A 17,428-nucleotide genomic window follows, 5' to 3' on the forward strand; every position below is an offset into this window, starting at 1 on the left:
AACTTAAATGAAGTGGGAGTAATTGGGTCCTGGGAGGGCAGAGGCCAAGTAGCAGCATCAACAACCAAAGGCAAAGTGGAAATGATTGCTGTAGTGGACTGGAATAGTCTGACTTACTCCAATGGTTGGTGGTGACTAGTTGACCATGGTGCTCCTGGAAGAGAAATTAGGTAGAAAGTCTACTAAATTCTTACTTGATCTGTTTAAGCAGAAAAGTTCAAGGTCAAGTAAACAAAAACTAACCTTAATCAAAAACAGTGAGTCCCAACCTCTCAATAAATTCCCAGAGCTGGTTTACAGACCTAGAACTTTTGGAATGAAAGGGGGCCAAGTCCTCTTGAGGAAGGACCCCTGTATACTGCCCTATACTTATTCCATTAATCTTTCTCCTCACCTTCCCAATCAGGACCTTCAGCGTTTTACCAGGGTAATTGTAGAGGGTAACTGCTTGAGCTTAAATCTGCATTTCTTTGTCCCTTTTCCACCGTTTCATCAGCCACATGGAATCAGAAAATCAAACATGTGTTTCAGAATTTATCCTCCTGGGTGTCTCAGAAGATGTATTACTACAGCCCCTCCTCTTTGGACTGTTTTTGTCCATGTATCTGGTCACGTTCATTGGGAACCTGCTCATCATCCTGGCCATTATCACGGACTCCCACCTCCACACGCCCATGTACTTCTTTCTCTCCAATCTCTCTTTGGCAGACATCTGTTTCATCTCCACCACCATCCCTAAGATGCTACTGAACATCCAGACACAGAGCAAAGTCATTACCTATGCAGGATGCATCACCCAGTTGTACTTTTTCATGCTTTTTGGAGATCTGGACAACTTCCTCCTGACTGTGATGGCCTATGACCGGTTTGTGGCCATCTGTCACCCCCTCCACTACACGATCATCATGAACCCCCGCCTCTGTGGCCTCCTGCTTCTGACATCCTGGATCATGACTGCCCTGCACTCATTGTTACAGAGCTTAATGGTTTTGCGACTCTCTTTTTGTGAAGAGTTGGAAATCCCTCATTTTTTCTGTGAACTTAATCAGCTAATCCATCTTGCTTGTTCTGATACTTTTCTCAACGATTTGGTGATGTATTTTGCTACTGGCCTTGTAGCTATTGTTCCACTCACAGGGATCCTCTTCTCTTACTCTAAGATTGTAACCTCCATTTTCAGAATTTCATCAGCTGGAGGCAAGTACAAAGCATTTTCTACATGTGGGTCTCACCTTTCAGTTGTCTCCTTGTTCTATGGCACAGGCCTTGGGGTGTATCTGAGTTCTGCTGCTGCACAAAACTCCAGGGCCAGTGCCATAGCCTCAGTCATGTACACAGTGGTCACCCCCATGCTGAACCCTTTTATCTATAGTCTAAAAAACAAAGACATAAAGCAAGCCCTTAAAAAGCTCTTCAGCCAAGAAACGTTCTCTACATAGGGGTATTATTTGTATGAAGACAGAGACTTGATCGTGAGTAACAATGCTCAAAACCCCACAGGACCTAAATCATGATAATGTTATAAGCTCACAGAATGGTAATCTGCAGTTTATGTTGTCTCAAGGGTTCAGCCTCTTTAATTTTTCATACATGATAAGTAACTGTTTCTTCTGTATTTTATTTAAAACTTTGATCTCTCATATTTTGGGAGGTCAGTGTGGGAAATAGAATCCAGTGCATGAGTTTTCAGCAGCAAATATATGTAATACAGGAGGTTTAGTACTTATAATGTTATAGGAAGAGCTAGAGGAATAAATGTGTAATGCTTCCCATGCCAGATGAGAGCAGCTGCCCTCAAAGAAAATTCTGCTTTCAAAGAAAATTTACTTGACATATCAAAGGCTATATACCAATCACTAAAGTTTGTGTGAATCCATTTTAGAAATTGAACACATTGCAGAACAGAAGGAACTGTGGAGTCACCATTGGGTAACGTCTACAATAATCCACATTCACTCTCTAAGACCTAATTTTCTTCTGCACCATCTAAAACATGAGTCTGGCACAACAGAAATGACAGCCCTTGACACTCAAGAATTGATAGTGTCATTGATCTTTGGAATTTCCCCAGGGATGCGTTGCTATTCTTAACATTTTTATAGGCAAGAACACTATCAGAGGATCTATTTTGCTCCCTCTTAACATAATGTCCCTTTCTCAGATTATAAAAGCATTGTGGGTATTTTGCCAAATCCCATCTATGGCTTTTCCATCTCTTCATGTTAGAAATTAGGTCATAATAACAGGATACAGTTATGGACCTGAAATACACTTTGTGAAACATAATGAGGTTAATACTTTATCATCACCTGACCCAGAAATGACATCACTAATTTGTATGCTATAAGGGTAATTTCCTATTTCAGACTCCCTACTTCACAATTTTCTGATAAATTTCCACAGGAAGGAAGGAAGGAAGGAAGGGAAAGAAAGAAAGAAATGAAAGGTAGAAAAATGCCTAATTACATTATTTGCCAATTTCTATAGTATAAGTCTCTCACTTTGGCTAACTTTAAGCTACCCATGTGACTTTTACCCAACAAAGTGGGATGAGACATGCACAGTCACACCTCATAACCCATTAGGAACCAGCTCCAACACATAAACATCTTTGTGTAAAGTCAGGAGAAAAATAAAGAGCATTAGTCTGTTGCAGTTTTAATGTTTTTTCAAGGTGAGCTGGTCCCATCATTTGAGGGTCAATGAAAAGTCTCAGGCTTGAGTAATTGCGACTCTTCATTCTGATGACTTAGGCCAACTTTCTTTGTATGAGAACTTGAATTTTTCCTAGTTATACAAATGGATGGGATCTTAGTAAGATGCCCATCACTTTTAATTAATAAGGCATCAAGATAAACTGCCTATTCCAAAAAGTCCCTATGGTTCAATCAATTTTGATTAACATTTGATCCTTCTACCCATTACGTTAACGATAAATTCCTCACCTCTCACTTTGAGTGATATCTGCTCGGTCTCTGCCAGTTCGGGATGTCATTCTCTCTGTTGAACCTAGGTTGGACTTGTTCCAATGTCAGCACCTCCCATGTTATGATAACTGTCACGCAGAGGACAACCACTACAGAACTCTGCAGAGATGTCGCACACATCACCAATGTATTTCTCAATCTCTTGTTGACACTATGGCCTCTGACTGCTTTCTTAAGGCATTCTTGGGAGTTTAGATGTTGAATCACTGGAGATAAATCTACACAGCACTGCTTTGGTCTCATCCCACAAGTTTATGTATGTTGTGATTTTGTTTTCATTTATCTGAAGATCGTTTCTAATTTCCCCTGCGATTTTTTCCTTAGTCAGTTGATTGAGTGTGCTCTGCAATTTTCACATAGGTGTGGATTTTCCAGTTTTCCTCCTTATATTGATTTCTAGTTTCATTCTCTGTGGTTGGAGAAGATAGAGTAACTTCAACTTAAAAATGTACTGAGAATTGTGTTTTCAGGCCTTTTTTGGTGTCAGTTTGATTTTTGTATACTGACACACTTTGACACCCTTCTCATTTCTTTTGGCCTGTAGTTTATAGATATTTTATTTGTAGTTACCATGGGGATTACATGTAACATCCTAAGCTTGTAACAATATCATTTGAAGTGATACCAACTTGACTTCAACCATATATAAAACTCTACTCCTACACAGTTCTACCCATCATTTTATCATTATGAAAATTCACGTAATTATTAAAAAATTTTAAAGTAGGAGTATTTTTATTTATTTTTTAAATTTATCTGAGGGAAAGTGAGAGAGCGAACGAGAAAGCATGTGAGCAGGGAAGAGGATCAAAGGGAAAAAGAGAATTTACTAAGTGTGGACCCTGACTTGGGGCTCAATCCCACAATCCTGGGATCATGACCTGAGCCTAAATCAAGAATCAGATAGATATTCAACCAACTGAGCTGCCCAGGTGCCCCTCATGTAATTATTTTTAAGCAGTTGTGTTGTAAGTCCTTCCACATATGGAATGTGGAGTTAAAATCTAATATTACAAAATGCTGGTTTTTGTATTTTACCATGTATTTAACTCCAACCAAGATATTTCTGGCCTCCCAAGGCATCACGTTACTGTGTAGTGTCCTTCCATTCTGACCTGAAGCACTCCCTTTGGCTTTTCTTGTAGGGCGGGTCCAGTAGGAATCCAACTGCCTTGGCTTTTGTTTATCTGAGAATGTCTGAAATTCTCCTTCATGTTTTGTACACTTTCATGAGGTGTAGAATTCTAAGGTGACAATATTTTCTTTCAGTAATTTAAATATATTATCCCATTGGCTCTGGCCTCCAAAGCTTCTGTGGAAAAATTGGCTTACAATCTTATTGAGGATCTTGTGCATGATGAGTTCTCACTTACTGAACTCAGGATTACCTCTGCTATATTTGGCTTTCAGTAGTTTGATTATGTGTCTCAGTATGAATCTCTTTGTTTATCCTACTTTGAGTTCACTGAATTTCTTGGATACGTAGATTAATTTATTTCATCAAATTTGGGGAGTTTCAGCAATTACTTCTTCAAATAATTACTTCTTTCTTTCAATTACTTCTTTTTGCCCATTTCTCTCTTTTCTTTCTGGACTCCCTTAATGCTTGTGTTGGTTTTGGTAATGGAGTCCCACAAGTCTCTTAGGCTCTGTTTAGTTTTTCTTATTTCTTTTTTCTTTCTGCCCCTAACACTCAATAATTTCAACTGGCCTGTCTTCAAGTTCATGAATTATTTCTGTCTGTTCAAAGCTGCTCTTTTTAAAATAGATGGTCGCTTTCTTTATTATCATGAAGATATGTTACTTTAGACCTACATTAACATTGTACTAACTGGGGAAACCATACAAGCATTCCAATAAAATCATAAACAAATCAAGCATTTAAAAAATCATCTTTATTATAGTTCCTGCTACAACATAATAAACAAGACAAATAAAGTACAAGTAATCATTATTACATTCAGATAGCTAATACTTACATGAGACTTGCTATATGTAAATGTTGTTCTAAGTGTTTTACATACAGAAATAATTTATTTCTCTCAAAAACTGTAAGGTATTTGCAATGGAGATTACGTGTTACATATGAGGAAACCAAGGCACAGAAAGGTTAAGTAACTTCTATAGTCACACATCTAACAAGTGCTAGAGCTTAGATTTTGGAATTCTTTCCAGAAATGATCTATCATATTCAGTATCATCTCAATCAAAATTCTGGCAGGCAATTTTGTAAAAACTGTTAAGCTGATTCTAAAATGAATATGCATTTTGAAAGATCTAGAAAACCCAAAAAATATGGAAAAAGAAAAACAAAGTTAGCATTTTTATACTACCTGATTTCCAAACTATTACAAATTTATAGTAATCAAGATATTGTGATATTGGCTTACAACATATAAATAAATCACTATAAGAAACATAGAGCCCAGAAATAAACCCACACATATACAATCAAATTATTTTAAAAGGTGACATGATAAGTCAATAGGAAAAATATATTCTCAACAAATAGTACTAGAATAATTGGATATCTATATGGCAAAAAATAAACATTGATGCCAATTTATACTACATTCAAAAATTAATTTTAAATGGATTATAGACCTAAACATAAAAGATAAGACTATAATACTTCCAGAAAATCATAAGACAGAAACTTTGTGACTTTGGAGTACCTAATATTGCTTAAAAATAAGATACTAATTATTAAAAAATTGATCGGTATTTTTTAGGAGGTAGCATTAAGAGATAGGATGAAAATATCTACCATATTATGTCTGATGAAAGGCTTGCATAGAGAATACATAAAGCACTCTTAAAACTCAATGGTAAGAAGACAAATAATGTAATAAAAATGGTTAAAAGACTTGAAGAGATATTTCACATAAAATATATATGAACGTCCAATAAATGTATAAAAATTGCTCATCATCAGTCATTTAGAGAAATATAAACCAAAGTACAATAAGATGCCATTGCAGATGCCATGGAAGTGGCTAAATTGGCATTTTCAACTTGACAACACCAAATGTTGACCAGATGATGAGTGTGGTAGGCAGACTTCTAAGATGGTCTCCTGTAGTTTTCATCTCATGTTATTCATGCCTTGAATGTGAAACTGATGTAGTGAATTGTTTCTAATAAATAGGGTACAGCAGAAGTGATAGATAATTTTTGTGATTAGGTTTTCAAAGACTGTGACTTCCGTCTTACTAGCAGACTCTATTGCCTTCTTAACTTTCACGTCTTGATGAAGCAAGCTGCCATATTGGAGAGTCCCATGTGGCAACTTGTGGCATGTATCAATAGTTTGTTCATTTTTATTGCTTAGTATTCCTGCTAGTTACATCTACAGGAGAAATGGAGCCATCAGGCCAAGAGCTCCTGAAAATTGAATCCTTCTAAAAACGATGTAAACTTAGAAATATAACTTTCCCCAGTCAAACCTTCACATAAGACCCTGACCACTTCTGATGGGTGGATTGTAGCTTTTTGAGAGATCATGATTCAGAGAATTTAGCTAAGCCATGCCCAGATTCCCAGCCCACAGAAACTTTAAGATAATCAATATGTGAGATAATCAAGATGTCTTTCCTGAACTAATATTTACATGGGTGCATACATTTGTGAACACATTGAGTTAAAAATATTTCTGAGGGACACTGGTCCAAAGGTGGCAAGTTAAAACAATAGTCATCCTAAAAGACCTTCTCTGAGTGGCCTGTGTCTTAAACCATTTTCACAAAAGCAGTTTTTGTTTCCTTTTAATGCCCACTTCATAAGCACAGTTGAAGAAATCATCTTTTATAGATTGGGTAGCCCTATGATTGGGGCTTGGGGGAGCCTACACGTAGGCTCTAGGTAAGACTGTCCAAGAAGAATGACTTATATGGATAATACTCTACCAAAAAAGAAAATTATTCCTGGAGTATTGCTCTGAAGAGACAAGAAAAGCTTCTCCCAGGACTCAGAACCAGAGTCAGGGCACATAGAATATTACTGCCTTATACCATATATAATCTTTTCATCAAAAGACAAAGACTTCCGTAAAAACTTCCGTACACGTTTTTCAGAAGCTGAAGAACATTTGGGTAATTTCTCTAAGGGAAATGTACTCCTCCTTCATTCATCAAATGGGTGCTACACATTAGCTTAGATCACAGAAGTTTATTTTCTCACAGTTATAAAGGATGGAAGTGCAAGATCATGTGCCATTATCGTTGAGTTCTGGTGACAGACTTCTTACTGACTTGTAGGAAGCCACCCTCATGCATTGTCTTCAACTGGCCTTTCCTTGGTTCATGTGGGGACAGAGAGAGAGAGATAGTGAGAGACAGAGAGAGAGAGAGAGAGAGAGAGATCTTTCTCTTCTTATAAAGGCACCAACCCAACTGGGTTAGTACCCCACCCTTATGACTTCACTTAACCATTATCACTTCCTAAAAATCCTATCTGCAAATACAGTCACATTGGGGATTAGATCTTCAATCTAGGAATTTTAATGGGACACAATTCAGTCTATACTACACAGCTCAAGTGTATCAGGCTCTGTGTTGGGCATGGAGGGGGAACAAATGTACTTTCAGCAGAGTGAGGGTGTACAGAATTTATAGCAGCTGTATTATAACTGTTGATTTTGCCATTTGACTCTCAGCTGGCAATCTATTTCCCTTACTCTGGCTTTAGAATCTTAATATCCTTTCATTTTTATTAATGAACAAAAGAAAGGAAAGAATCAGTACTCTATCTAGAAGGACTGAGTTAGGGAATAATTTTAATACTTGAGGCCAATTGCATTCGTTATCTCTGCCCAAACCATCTTAAATTGCCTCAAGGGAATTCTGTAATCCAGAATCTCAGATTGGGAGGTTTTTGCTTGTCTTTTTTAGTGATGCTGGGGAAAATCAGAAAAGAGAGTCAAAAAAGATCCAGCTGGAGTTTCTACCCACTTTGCACATTTCTTTCAACCCTTTCAACTAGCTAACATCACCCCGATCAGCTAGCTAACACTGGGAGCTAATATTGCTCCCGGATACGTCTTACATGGCTTCTCCTTGGACAGGTTTTTTTACTTCTCATTTACTATTCCCAGCTGAATCCATTCCTCAGTGATATGTTTTCACACTTCTTAGATCTTTTCCTCCATAGTGCAGAAAATCACACAATGGTTCTAGTTTTGTTGACAGTAATCTACCAAAGAACATGTTCACCTGACCTTGACTCTGACCTAGTCATCTTTGTCATTGACTTGGAATTTCATGTCTATTTGTACGTGTGACTTCCGAATATCATATGACATATGTATGACAGCACAAACAGGCATGACTTGTTTTATTGCACTTTACTGTACTTCATAGATATGGCATTTTTTAAAAAAACATGTTAAAGGTTTGGGGCAAGCCTGTGTGAAGAAAGTCTATTGGCACCAATTATCCAACAATATCTGCTTACTTCATGTCTCTGTATCACAATTTGGAAATTCTTACAATATTTCATATTTGTTCATTATTATTATTATTATTATTATTATTGTATTTGTTATGGTGATCTGTGATCCTAATGTGACTATTGTCATTGTTTTGAGGTTTCATGAACCACACACATATGACAGCAAACTTAATGGATAAATGGTATGTATTTCGACCAATCCACTGTTTGATTGTTCCCCATCTCCTTCCCTCTCCTTAGGCCTTCCTGTTCCCCAAGACACGGCAGTATTGATATTAAGTCAGTTAATAATCCTACAATGGCCTATCCATATTCAATTGCAAGACTCAGATGTCTCTCACTTTAAATCAAAAGCAAGAAGAGAAAGACAGATACCATATGTTTTCACTCATATGTGGATCTTGAGAAACTTAACAGAAGTAATTATGTCCGGTGAGGGAAGAATGTAGAAAGCCAAGAGAGGACTCCCTGGATGGTTGATATTGGGGACTGAAGCTCTGTCCCCACAAGATGGCAGGAAGGGGTCAGGTGCTGGTCTCCCAGCCAGACTTGGGACTCCAAAGAAAGAACAATGTCCTGTACAGCCCAAAGTTGCACACACTGTAGGACTACAGAGGAGATACTTACAGCTCCCTATATCTGCTCATTCAGCAGCTTTTACTCTAACCTGTAAGCACATGATCTCCCTATGGGGCAATGATCCAGACACAATGGGAAATTTTCCTGCTGGTTCTCTCTCTGATCCTAGGACACTGTGTTCTAATCCAGGTGAATTCAGTTTTGATTCCTTCTTCTCCATTAATCTCCTACTTTCCGGAGGTCCACACCTCCCAGCACCTCATCACAACCCTGACTTCAAGTTTTCCCAAAAATCTAATACTGAGGAACTCATCTGATTAGTTCCCTTAGGTTTTCAAAACATTGATTTACGGTGGGGACACAATCCCTGATGTCTCTAGAAAATTACTATTTCCTTCTTCAGCAGAGGGGAGAAATTTGATCCTGTGGTATAAAACCTTGGGTATTGGGCACCTGGGTGGCTCAGTCGGTTGAACATACGACTTTGGCTTGGGTCATGATCTCACAGCTTTTGAGTTCGAGCCCCATGTCAGGCTCTATGCTGACAGCTCAGAGCCTGGAGCCTGCTTGGGATTCTGTGTCTCCCTCTGTCTCTGCCCCTCCCCTGCTCATGCTCTGTCTCTCTATCCTTCAAAAATAAACATAAAACAAAACAAAAAAAAAACCTTGGATACTATACTCCTTAGCTTCATGATAGTTTAGCCAAAACAATTAGGAATTTAATAGTTAGATCACAAGTTAAGAACTGTTGTTTACTCCCTCATGATGAAGTGTATTGTAATTGTAAGAGATACATTTAGATTTTCTGCAGCATAGGCTAGCTTAGCACACTAAAGCGATTCTATGATTTAATTTTCACAAAAGTATTATCAATGAAGTCATGCTTTCATCAGCTCTATTCTCTATTGTCTAAATGGGTCTCAGAGGAATTTAATGTTCTGCTCAAAGGCATAAACCAAGCAGGGATGTAGTCTTAATTGGAATTATCTCGGGATGCTTCCAGTTCTGAAACTCTGGGAAACGGTTCCCAACCAGAGTTGCTCTTGGGATATTTGGCCATGTCTGAAGGGATTCTGCTGAGTACCTTCCTTCACAGGACAGCACCCAACAACAATAATTATCTATGTCTAAAGGCCAGCTGTGAGAAGGTGAGAAAACCTGTTCCCCACTGAGGCTTTTCCAACCTCAGTGTGCACGCAATTCACCAGGGACTGTAGTTGAAGTGCAAATTCTTATTCCTCAGGTCTCCAGGGGCCCCAGCAACTCTGCTTCTCTAACAAGCTCCTTGGTGGTGTTGATGCTGCGGGTCCTGGATGTGGAGCACAGACTGAGAGCAAAGCCGTGGTCCTTTGTTGGAGAAAATTTAAATTTAAATTTAACGTTGTTAAGATGGCAATACTACCCCAAATATCTACAAATTCAATGACAATATGAAAATAACAAAAAGCGGTTTTTTTTTGGGAAAAGTTTTTAAAAAGCCATCCTAAAATTAAATTTTAAATTAAAAATTTCCAAGCATGAGCACAGAATGCCATCCCATTTATTGATGTCCTCTTTAATTTCTTTCAGCAACATTTTATGGTTTTTATTTATGTCTTTTGACTGTAACACCTTAACCAGTTATTCACCCCAGTAAATAAATCCCCTTAAACACTGCCACTGGTGCACCATACTTGATTGAGAGATGTACTTGAAAAGAAAATGTAGTGCCTAGTAATACAAAGGACACTTTAAAGTTTGCTTTATCATATTCGACGTCATCTTTGACTCCAAAGCTATATTAAGTCATTCTATTTATTTGAATTCCTGTTTCCGTAGACTCCACTAATAGACATGTATTTGATAATCAGTTTTGCCAGTGACTAATGTAAGCACTGGGGACATAGAACCTGAGAAGAGAACAGAATCCTAATTAGGGGAATAAAACCAATGGCCTGTTATAAAATATGCTAATATGTTAACCAGGAAGAGCAGTTAAGTTAGTGATTTACAAACGAATGACAGACATAAAGTGAAAAACTGTGGTCTCAGAATAGAATAGAATAGAATAGAATACAAATGACCTATTGCCAGATTGAATTTTTTTCCATCAGAGCGGTAACAAATGACTACTTTTTTAGGAAAACTACAGACATTGCATGGGGTGATTTTTGTCATTGGAGGAGAAATTATTCATAAGAAATCCAAGCAGTTCCAAGAGATAAATAGGAATTGCTAATTTTTTCATAAAACAGATTGGGAATCAACTTAGAAATAACAGAAGAAAATAAAGGGAAGATGGTTGGATATCAGAGAGAGGTAAAAAAAAATTAATAAAATGAGTAACTACATTGTACTGTACTGAAAAAATAAAAATTACAGGGAGTTAATGAAAGCAAATTCTATGTCCACAATTTGCTTTAAAAAGGTCACACCTTCTGACTCAAAGTCTTTGAGGACTGAAATCATGGGAAATTCTTCAACCGCAGGACAATTGGACCTTTTCTAACTGCCATTGCAGAGAATCTCCTCAGAGCCCCCTTTATGTCTTTGTTCCTCAGGCTGTAGATGAAGGGGTTCAGCATGGGCGTGACCACCGTGTACATCACCGAGGCTGTGGCACTTGAGTGGGAGCTCTGGGTGGCAGCAGAGCTGAGGTACACACCTAGGCTCGTACAAAAAAATAGGGAGACAACTAAAAGGTGAGATGCACAGGTGGAAAACGCTTTATACTTGCCCTGAGCTGAGGAGATCCCACGTATGGAGGAAACTATCTTGGAGTAAGAGTAAAGGATCCCAACGAGGGGACCACCAGCCAGCAGCACAGCTGCAAGATACATCACCACGTTATTAAGAAAGGTGTCAGAACAGGCAAGTTGGATCAACTGATTGAGTTCACATAAAAAGTGGGGGATTTCTACTTCTGTACAGAAGGACAGCCGCAACACCATTGAAGTTTGCAACAAGGAATGCAGGACACTCGTGATCCAGGACACCAGGACCAGCAGCCCACAGAGCCAGGGGTTCATGATGACCGTGTATTGCAGGGGGTGACAGATGGCCACAAACCTGTCATAGGCCATCACAGCCAGGAGATAGATGTCCAACACTGAAAAGATTAAGAAAAAGTTCATCTGGGTGATGCAGTCCTCATAGGTTATGATTTTGCTCTGTGTCTGGATGTTCCAGAGCATCTTCGGGACGGTGGTGGAGGTGAAGCAGATGTCTACAAAGGACAGGTTGGCCAGGAAGAAGTACATGGGGGTGTGGAGGTGGGAGTCAGAGCTGACAACCAGGATGATGAGCAGGTTCCCAAACACAGTGATCAGGTACATGGAGAGGAAAAGCCCAAATATGAGGGACTGAAGTTCTGGTCCCTCTGAAAATCCCAGAAGCAGAAATTCTAATAGTTGTGTATCATTTCCTGGTTCCATGAGGTTGAACTGGCCCCCGGAAAAAGATATCATCAATTTTCACCTGAAGGCATTACTCCCATAGTTGAAAGGGTTCAATTTATATTGTGCAGTCAAGAAATTAAATTCAGTATCTTGTGTATTGACTGTCCCCTTGAAGGGATTCCTTCTCATTTCATCTTTGATTAGGCATTTCAGTCCCTTTCTCTGCATTCCCCAACAGATGTCTTGCATTTTACTGTTTTACCAAGAATATCTTTCATGCATTCGAAGAATATGTACTGAGTGTCAAACATGTTCCGGGTGTTGTCTAGACAATGAGCACAGGAAACTGAAAACCAACAGCCACTATGATGCAGTGATGGAGACTGAATAGAAACAAATCAAAATATTAATAGGACATCAGAGGGTGTCAAGTGCTGTGAAGAGAACAAGAGTAGGTGTGAAGGAGAGCGTGGATACAAGTGTTATTTTGTAATTGGTGTTCTGTGAAGACCAGTAAACAGGTGACATTTGAAAGGCGACCTCAGGGAAAGGAAGGCAGGAGCCACGAGCATGTCTGGGGAAGTGTGTGCTGGCCGAGGGAATGGTCTCTGCAAAGACTCTGAGGATGATACTATGAGCTGTTCAATCCAAAATAGGTAGCATGTGAGGGAAGGGGAAGGAAAAGGAGAGAGATCAGATGTGGTATCAGGCAATTTCAAGGAAATAGGTGTCCTCACTGCTGGTTAAGCTTCAAGAGAAAGGAGTCACTCGCCCACGGTATACACTGCTTGTATTTTAGAATCTACTTGCAAAAGTGTTCTGTAAATTGACATAGAGCCCTCCTGAATGCCACGTGTTGGTTTAGTTCTGGCCTCTGTATTACAAGAATCACCTTAGAATATATTAGACCATGTCTAATATACCCCCCGCTCTGAGGATGGATCTCACTCCACGAGGCACTCACACACGCACGTGCATGCACGCACGCACACACACACACACATACACACACATACACACACAGACACCCACACACACCAAATCATTGCTCCCTGGGCTGTGCTCTTAGCCTGACTTCTGACCCCCAGCCCCAATGATTAAAGTCGGAGTGGCTATAACTCAAGCTGGCCAGGTCCATTATAATTCCCCCCAAACAATGTAGAATTGTACCTGAATTCCAATGCTCATGTTTCCCATGGACAAATAAAATTGACAAGTCAGACTGGCATGCTCATATTCCATCCTGTATTTAATGAAACACAAACAATCTGCTCAAAATCACACACACACACACACACACACACAGAGAGAGAGAGAGAGAGAGAGAGAGGCAAGAGAGGGAAATGGAATAGAAGTGGCACAGAAGATCTAATGGTTCAGGTAGTCGCTGAAACCTAAGTGTCCATGAAGAAGAAAGCGCATCCCTGGTTCTGACAACATTCCAAGTCTTGTTACCTCCCTGATGCCCAGCAAAAATAATAAGGAGGAAACTTAAATTCAGTCAGAAGACAAAATTAGTGGGAACTTCAGGGCGTTGCTCACCTTACAGAGTGAATGTTTCAAGAGAAACCTGTGCCAAGGAATAAATCAACACTTCAGCACAGGAAATATGCAAAGCACAGCAAAAGTTGGGCAGGTTATAATGAATCAGTAGAGGACTTTTTTTTTTTCTGTGCCTGTTTCAATTGGATGTCCTGTGATCTTAGAGAAGGTGGACAAGTCCCTTTCACTTTTCAGATGTGGCATCTTTTCTTCGTTTTTCCTGGGCTTTGCGTTGTGATCTCTTTTTTGACAATAGCAGTGGGCACACTCTGGTCCTGTTTCTGGTCTTTGCACAACACTGTAAGGTCTGTTCAGAACTTTCTCTACAAAATTCTGCACGTACTACGACAACCATTCTGGCTCTAAATCACTGTCTTCATAGGATTTCTGCCTGAGGCTCTTATACCACACACTTATTTCATTCTACTGTGATTCCACCATAGAAGGCAAGTACCAAAGGAACAGGGCCCTCTCTGACCTTGTTCACTGCAGTTTTTCAGAATGACATGGTCAGGCAAGCAAATGACCATAGAGATCTCAGCGTTCTGGGCTAGGCTGGTGGCCATGTGGTGACCTCAGGTAAATGCACCTGACTTCGAGTCTCTCTGACCCTTTCCTGTCGGACCTGCCAGGCTCCTGGACTCACCTGTTTGGGAACTCTGAGGGAGAGGTATCTGTGTGGAAGTCTGAATTCCTTTCTGGATGGTTACTGATGGTGACTAAGCTCTGTCCCCACACAGGATGGCAGGAAGGAGGCTAGCATGAGTCTCCTAGCCAAGCTACAGACTCTGGAAGGAACAGCCAGGTCCCATCAGCCCAAGGTGGCACAGGCAGAGGGACAGCACACAGGAGATATTTATAGTCTCCTTTGTCTGTTCTTGAGGCACATTTCCCTCCTGCTTCTCCAACACAGAGCACATGATTTCCCTGGGGGACACTGGTCTGGACACAAAGAAATGTTTTCCTAGAGATTCTGTGTTCCCAATAGATCATATTATAACCACGTGAATCCAGTGTTGATTACTCCTTCCTCATAAACTCCACTGTAGGAGATAATAATACATACAGAAATAGTTAGCTGATCATATATTGGTTCAAGAGAAAAGAGCACCATAGTCACACATGACATCATGGACGAGCCTTAGAAACACAAGGTAGAGACTCACGGCTGACTATAGACCCACGAGGAGACAAGCACAGCTCAGAACAAACTCCCAACATACAATATCATTTGGTAATAAGGACATTAGATTAAACTGTTTTCTTTTAGGATGGCTTGTTATGCAGCAATAGCTAACTGATCCAGTCATCAAAGTGAACAGAAATAAGGACAATTATCACAATCTGCTACTGATTGTTCTTGGCATTTATTCTTCTATTTGAAGAATACATTCATGGTAACTGTTTTATTTTGGTTTAGTTCAGACAACTGCATATAAAAACTCTCCTTGAGGGGTGTCTGAGTGGCTCAGTCTTATGAGTGTCTGACTCTTGATTTTTGGCTCAGGTCATGTTCTCATGGTCCTGGATTGAGCCCTGCATCATGCTCCTTGAACGTGGAGCTGTGCACTGTTTATTCAGTTCCTCTGTGCAATTTTAAATCAGATTTTTTTTGTTACTGAGTTGTATGGACCACAGCCTTGAGGCTTAAAGAGTGGCCATGGACCGGGACCTGTGGCATCAACAACTGGGAGCTAGATCCAAATACAGAATTGCTGGGCCCACGTGAGCCCTGCCCAATCAGAATCTGCATTTGGGTAAGATAACCAAATAATTCTCATATATACTGAATTTGGAGAAGTGCTGGTCTAGTGTAGTGTTGCTCAACCTTCACATTGTTGACATTTGTAGTAGATAATTCTTTGTGATGAACGTGTCCTGGGAACAGTAGATGCTGTGCATCATTCCTGGCCTGAACTGTCTAGGGGGGGCAATTGCATCTGCCCAGTTCTGACAACCAAACATTTCACTAGATCCTTCCAAGTGTTCCCAAGAGGCAAAATCTCTAGATGAGAATGATTAGGTTAGAGCAAGAGGCCTGTAAACACGTTGAAGGAGTTCCAATCAAAGCCCATCCTTACTCAGTTCACAACATTGGGCAGACCACTCAACCATTCTGAGCCCCATTCTGCAAATGTGGAATGAGACTCATAAGAGTATTGACCTCGGCAAATGGACTTGTATAAAAAATTAAAGTCAACTGGTAGAAGGTGTTATAAATATCAAGGCAATGTGCATAAGAGTTCCAAATATATATTTTTTTAGTTAAAGATTTTTTTATTGTGCTAATAATACATGTCACATATGATTTGCCATTTTAACTACTTAGTTATTCACTCTCTATATTTTTCTTATTTCATTTTTAATTCCAGTATAGTTAATGTACAGTGTTATAATAGATTCAGGTGTACGATACAGTGATTCAACAATTCCATACATCACCCAGTGCTCATCATGACAAGTGCGCTCCTCAATCCCTGTCACCTATTTCACCCCCATCTTAACCATTTCTAAGTGCACAGCTCAGCGGCATTAAATACACTCATATTGTTGGGCAGCCATCGCCACAGTCCATCTCCAGAATTCCTTTCCTCTTATGAAACTGAAGCTTTATACTTAAATATATACCTTTTAGTTACCAAAATACATTATAAATTAAATTGACTCAATGACAGCTCTTATTTTATGTCAAAGCATTGAACACTTAACTGTTTTGGCAAAAGTGTTGTGAGAGCCAAGGACTGTAGTACTCGTGGTTTCATGTCAAAGGGACACAGTTCTTCACATTGTTGAAGGCGGGAATAGTAATCCTCTGGGGGTATCAGTGCTGTGTCCCATCACGAATCAATATTTGGGAGACCCAAGAAACCTAGTAGGAAAACTCTTCATTCTTGGATTTGGAGAAAACTTGAACTCAGGGTTGGGCTAAGGTGCCAGGAGGTGCTAGGGAGACAGGTGAGTTCAGGGAAGAGTAATAACCAGATTCACCTGACTTGTCACCTGGTCTCTTGGGAACAGGGAAGCTACAGGAAAAAATTTTATCTGTGTAGAGCAATGTCCCATAGGGGATGGTGTGCTCAGGGGTGGGAGCGACAAGGGGGAAATATGCCTAAGGAACAGATAAGGAGCTGTAAATATCTCTTCCATTGTTGTCCCTCAGCGTGTGCAACCTTGGGCTGAATGGGACACGTTTATTTCTTTTGGAGTCCTAGGTCTGGCTAGCAGACTCCCGCTGTATTGTTTGAGAACAGAGCTTCAGTCTCCATCATTAATTATAGAGGGAGGGATTCGGACTTCCACACAGAGATGTTGATCCCAGAGACCCCCTGCAGGTGAGTCCGAAAACACAGTAGGTTCTGCAGGGCAGGGCCAGAGAGAATAGAACGGTGAGAACATTTACATGAAGCCACATAAAAGTCAAGACAACCTAGCTCAGCACTGGAACAACACTGTGGTTGTTGGTTTGCTTGATTAACTAATTAATATATTTATTTA

General features: G+C 39.8%; 2 protein-coding genes across 2 annotated transcripts; one reads left to right on the forward strand and one right to left on the reverse strand.

Annotated features, from left to right (window-relative positions):
• Positions 1 to 500: 500 nt before the first annotated feature.
• Positions 501 to 1,439, forward strand: LOC122213078 (olfactory receptor 7A17-like). Its single transcript, XM_042927284.1, has one exon. The coding sequence runs from the start codon at positions 501 to 503 to the stop codon at positions 1,437 to 1,439; it is 939 nt and encodes a 312-aa protein (XP_042783218.1).
• Positions 1,440 to 11,458: 10,019 nt separating this feature from the next.
• Positions 11,459 to 12,427, reverse strand: LOC122214074 (olfactory receptor-like protein OLF4). The gene has a single exon (XM_042928716.1). The coding sequence runs from the start codon at positions 12,425 to 12,427 to the stop codon at positions 11,459 to 11,461; it is 969 nt and encodes a 322-aa protein (XP_042784650.1).
• Between the last annotated feature and the right edge of the window lie 5,001 nt (positions 12,428 to 17,428).

Source organism: Panthera leo, chromosome A2 (assembly GCF_018350215.1).
Source record: "Panthera leo isolate Ple1 chromosome A2, P.leo_Ple1_pat1.1, whole genome shotgun sequence".
Taxonomy (NCBI): domain Eukaryota; kingdom Metazoa; phylum Chordata; class Mammalia; order Carnivora; family Felidae; genus Panthera; species Panthera leo.

Coding starts and splice junctions, on each gene's coding strand:
- LOC122213078 (XM_042927284.1), top strand. CDS start 501: ATGGAATCAGAAAATCAAACATGTGTTTCAGAATTTATCCTCCTGGGT.
- LOC122214074 (XM_042928716.1), bottom strand. CDS start 12,427: ATGGAACCAGGAAATGATACACAACTATTAGAATTTCTGCTTCTGGGA.